We start from the raw sequence: 5,000 nt of genomic DNA, 5'->3' as shown, positions 1-5,000 counted from the left end.
AGCAGGTGATGGGAGGATTGGTCGTGGGATGGTGGTGGTGTGTAGTAGTATTGGGGGGGGGGGCAGCGGAGCATTGCTCTCTTTCTTCAGTGTTGTTGCAGTTGCAGTTGTGCATTCGCACACACACACACAATCACACGATCACACACACACACACACATGCACACATACTTTCACACTTACACACTCAATCACACACACATACAATCACACAATCACACGCACACACATACACAGCTGATGGACACGCGGAAGAGGGAAGCAATGTCGGCGCGGCAGCAGCAGCACCAGCACGAACGCACCCTCCTCGACCAGGAATCGTTCAACTGGAGCAAGACCCTCACTTGATGATATGACGCACGGATGCATGGATGATGATGGTGGTGGTGGTGGTGGTGATGTCGTGATGGCCGTGACAACAATGGTATGATGACGGATGCGTGGGTGCATGGATGGATAATGGTGGTGGTGGTGATGATATTGAAGCCCGCCACCACCGCGTCTGTACACATGTACACGAGGAATCAACGTGTCGTGACGTGTCCTACGCCTTCGACCATGCCCTGTCTGATGTGAATCGTACTCTTCCCTCCCATTCCCCTTCCTCTTCCGTATCCTGTGTTGTCTTGCCTCCTCAAAACACACACGTCAACACAGAAATGCTGTCTCGGTGTGCCTGCTGGCTTGCTTGCCTCGGTGTGTGTCGCATAGTTATGTATTATGAGCGTGTTCACATGCCACACGACAAGCACACTATTCGTGCGTCTGCCTCCCTTCCCCCTTCCTCTGTCTTCTTTCCTGTCCTGCTTTCGCATTAGTAATCGCTCCAATCCTTGATCCCCCCTCTCATCAGCAGCCCTCGCCTAACAAGTCCGAGCAACGGAGCACAACAGTGTTCACAATAAGAAGGAACACACGCACGCACACACACACACACACACACACACTCGTGCGTCGTTATTTGTTTGTTTGCTGGAGCTGTTTGGCGGCCTGCTGCTTGGCCATGCACTCCTTCAGCTCCCGCACTTTGCCCTGGCACTTGCGCCAGTCCCGATTGCTCTCCTCCATGCAATCCTGCATGCATGTGTGTATGTGTGTGTGTGTGCGATTCAGAGGTGAGGAGGCCGGAACAGGGACACGGCAAGACGAAGGGCAGTGGGTGAGAAAGGAGATGGCGACCGCAGTGACAGTGACACAGGGACGCACCAGCAGAGCAAAGTGCTCCTGCTTGCAGCCAGACTTCTCGACGAGAACGTCATATGGGTCTTCCTCTTCCTCCTCTTCGTCATCGTCATCTCGCGGCTCTGAGCAACGAAAGGACATCCATTCAACAACACAACACAGTCACCAACAAGCGCACAAGTAGGTGTGAGAGTGACACACACACACACACACACACACACACACACACACACACACACACACACACACACACACACACACACACACACACTTGCGCACCTTTGCGCACGGGGCGCCCGTGTCCTGGCCGTGGTGCTGACATGGCTGCTCTGTGCAACAACAACGATGACACACACACATACACACACACATACACACACACCAACAAGCCACAGCGCTGGTGTGAGCCACCTCCACTCTCGTGTCACATCACAAGGTCACCTTCACCCCCCCCCCCCCCCCCCCTTTGCAACAGCCAGCAACGCACCTTGCTCGGCGTCTTGATTTCGTTGTGTGTGTGTTGTTGCGCTTTCTCGTTTTGTTTGTTTGCATTTCTTCTCTCTCTTCTTCTCAACGAACAATCAGACGACGGAGCAGCAGAGCGACCTGCCTGTGTTGATGTTGTTGTGACAGGCAGGACGTTGACGTTGATACCAGCAGCCCAAGTGACAGAGATCTCTCCATCGTTTGCATCTTGTTGGCTCGTTTGGCTCCACAGAGCTCCTTCTTTCTGTTCATAAAGGTGGCTGCTGTGGACACAGACACACAGACACGCAGACTGACACACGCACAGAGACACACACGGTTTCCCGCGCTGACATCATCCTCGAGTCTCTCGCAAGCACGAAGCAACCAAGCAACGAAGCAGCGTGCCTGTCTGCCTTTCTGTCTCGGCCGAGGCCCCTTTTCTGACAACTGCCCAGCCGTCGTGTGGATGGGTGGGCCTTTGAGACCTCTTCGTTCGCTCGCCTCCTCCGTGCTCGCATAGCGAGCGTTCGCTTGGCCAGGCAATTTCGTGTGTCCGCCTTTCTTCGGGAGTCGAGGTGGTGTGATTGATCGCTGCACACTCAAGCGTGCGAGTGAGCAAGGCGATCCAGCAAGAAGATACAGCAGCAGCAGCAGCACCATCCGTGCGCCAGACAGCAGACATCAGATCAGCAGGGTCGGCATAGCAGCATACCTCCTGTGTTCATACCCACCTTACATTTTGACACATCTTTCCTGGTTCATCATGGACCTCAACAGCCGCGTGAGTGCCCCCTGCTTGCACATGCGTGTGTCTGTGCGTGCGTGCGTGTGTGTGTGTGTGTGTCTGTCTGTCTGTCTGTCTGTCTGTCTGTCTGTCTGTCTTTGTGTGGGCATGTGCGTGAGTATGTGTCTGTCTGTGTGTCTTGTGTCGATCTGTCTGTCTGCGCGGCAACCCTCTTCCCTTTGCATACACACACACACACTCATCCGTCCTGCCCCACCACCTCGCCCCCTTACTTCGCCCCGCGTTCTTCCCAACTCCCCCAACTTCCCCCATCTCCAGCACGGGTCGGCGCAGGTGTCGCCGACAGAGTCGCTCGACAACCAGCGGCACCACCTGCCCCGCTCCGAACATGGCAGCCGCACATCCAGCCGCGCAAGCGAAACAACACAACAGCAACAGCAGCAACAACAACAACAATTACAGCAACAGCAACACCACCAACAACAGCAGCAGCCGATACAGCAGCCGCATCAACGCGAGCAGCAGCAAGACGCTGACGACACATCCATCTCCATCCACCCGGATATTAGCGGGTACACGGTCGATGTGGAGAAGCTCCTGGGCCATGGCGCGTTCGCGGACGTCTACCAAGGTGTGTGAATGGATGTGTGTGTGTGTGTGTGTGTGTGTGTGTGTGTGTGTGTGTGTGTGTGTGTGTGTGTGTGTGTGTGTGTGTGTGTGTGTGTGTGTGTGTGTGTGTGTGTGTGTGCATCTGTCTATGGCGCGCATCCAAATCCGTCATGCTCACAACTACTCACCCCACTCACCCTCTTCATCATCACCGACGCTCGACCGCAGGTCACAGCGCGGAGAGCAACTCGCTTGTTGCGGTGAAGGTGATGCCGCTGACGACGGCGGCAAAGGAGCGGCGGTACTTTACGGAGCTCGCCATCACCGAGCACGTGCAGGACCTCTGCCCGGGCGTCGTCCAGCTCCTCGACCACAGGGAACGCGACGTACGAACTGTGTGTGTGTGTGTGTGTGTGTGTGTGTGTGTGTGTGTGTGTGTGTGTGTGTGTGTGTGTGTGTGTGTGTGTGTGTGTGTGTGTCTGTGTCTGTGTGTCTGTGTGTCTGTGTGTGTCTGTGTCTGTGTGTCTGTGTGTGTGTGTCTGTCTGTGTCTGTGTGTGTCTCCCACCCTCTTACCCCTCACTGCCTTCTTGCTCACGCACCACCACCCATTCCACCCCTCACACCCACCCCTCACACCCACCACTCACCACCACCACCCCCTTTACAGCGTGTCGGGTATCTCGTGTTCCGGCTGTGCGAGAAGCGGGACATCTACCACATGCTGCGCCCGTCAGACCGCCACCACCTCAGCGGCGGTCTCCAGCCGGCGCAGATCCTGCCCTGCTTTGTCCAGCTCGTCCACGCCGTTCGCTCCCTCCACGCCCGCGGCGTCGCCCACCTCGACATCAAGCCTGAGGTGCGGTGTGGTGTGTTGGGTTAGTGGGTTGGTGGGTTGGTGGGTTGATGTGTGAGTTTTGTCTGTGTGCCTGTGTGCCAGACAGGTTGTTTGTGAGCTGTTTGCTCGTGTATTGCAATGCGTTTCCATACGCCTCACTACCTTGGTCGCCACCACCACCACCACCACCACCACCACTGCCAGAACATCCTTGTGACGGCTGCTGATCAGATTGTGCTGTGTGACTTTGGCCTGAGCGTCATGCTCGCTGATGGGCCCGCGTACGGCGCCCGCGGCTCTCTCACGTCCGTAACACGCACGCTCGCGCTTGCTGCTGCTGTTGTTGTTCGGGGGATGCGTGTGTGTGTGTGTGTGTGTGTGTGTGTGTGTGTGTGTGTGTGTGTGTGTGTGTCTGTCTGTCTGTCTGTCTGTCTGTGTGTATGTATGTGTGTCTGTCTGTCTGTCTGTCTGTCTGTGTCTGTCTGTGTGTCTGTGTGTGTGTCTGTGTGTGTGTCTGTGTGTGTGACTCCGTCTGTGCCTGTCTCTCATCCCCACTCTCTCCCTATGCTCTGTTTCTCCCTCGTTCAACTCCACCCACCTCCATGCATCGTCCGCTCATCTTCATCCCCTCTCCCATCTCCATCACCAGGTATGCGTCGCCGGAGAATGTACTGTGTTATTACCGCCGCCAGCGTGGGCTGTCCACCAGCGGATATGATGGCGCAAAGGCGGACGTGTGGTCGTGTGGCGTTGTGCTGTTCACTTTCCTCTACGGCTGCACCCCGTGGGATGTTGCGTACGAGCCCGAGAGCCACGAGTACCGCGCGTATGTTGCAGCCGACGGCCACCCGGCAGCCCGCCCCTGGAACAACATGTCCTCCGCCTTCCGCACCCTCTTCCACGGGTGAGCGAGTGCATTGTGTGTGCACGTGCGTGTGAATGGATTGTGTGTGTGTGTGTGTGTGTGTGTGTATGTGTGTGTGTGTGTGTGTCTGTGCGTGTAAGTATGTGCCATGTGTGTGTGTGTCTGTGTGTGTAATTGTGTGTGTGTGTGTCTGTGCGTGTAAGTATGTGCCATGTGTGTGTGTGTGTGTCTGTGTGTGTGTGTGTTTGCAACTGCGATGCCACCATTTTCGACCTGCGTATCACCCCCTGCTGAC

At 56.1% G+C, this 5,000-nt stretch overlaps 3 protein-coding genes across 3 annotated transcripts in view; 2 read left to right on the top strand and 1 right to left on the bottom strand.

Annotated features, from left to right (window-relative positions):
* Positions 1-844, top strand: part of PTSG_10177 (uncharacterized protein) — a 2,817-nt gene extending 1,973 nt beyond the window's left edge. The window contains exons 5-6 of the mRNA XM_004988457.1: positions 1-5; positions 238-844. The exon at positions 1-5 is cut by the window's left edge and continues 100 nt beyond it. Coding sequence (XP_004988514.1) covers positions 1-5; positions 238-348 — 116 coding nt within the window. The 3' untranslated portion in view covers positions 349-844. The remainder of the gene's footprint in view (positions 6-237) is intronic.
* Positions 698-1,762, bottom strand: PTSG_10176 (uncharacterized protein). The gene is made up of 4 exons (XM_004988456.1): positions 1,670-1,762; positions 1,462-1,511; positions 1,207-1,304; positions 698-1,074 (listed from the first exon to the last, which is right to left on the bottom strand). Exons 1-4 carry the CDS (start codon positions 1,732-1,734, stop codon positions 958-960), a joined length of 330 nt encoding a protein of 109 aa, XP_004988513.1. The 5' UTR covers positions 1,735-1,762; the 3' UTR covers positions 698-957.
* On the top strand, positions 1,737-4,748 carry PTSG_10175 (CAMK protein kinase; the record flags this gene model as incomplete). The annotated part of the gene is made up of 6 exons (XM_004988455.1): positions 1,737-2,431; positions 2,714-3,026; positions 3,233-3,390; positions 3,673-3,861; positions 4,045-4,145; positions 4,490-4,748. The coding sequence occupies exons 1-6, from the start codon at positions 2,414-2,416 to the stop codon at positions 4,746-4,748; spliced, it is 1,038 nt and encodes a 345-aa protein (XP_004988512.1). The 5' UTR covers positions 1,737-2,413.
* Between the last annotated feature and the right edge of the window lie 252 nt (positions 4,749-5,000).

Source organism: Salpingoeca rosetta (assembly GCF_000188695.1).
Source record: "Salpingoeca rosetta unplaced genomic scaffold supercont1.35, whole genome shotgun sequence".
NCBI classification, from domain to species: Eukaryota; class Choanoflagellata; order Craspedida; family Salpingoecidae; genus Salpingoeca; species Salpingoeca rosetta.
This window is presented reverse-complemented; position numbering and strand designations above follow the sequence as displayed.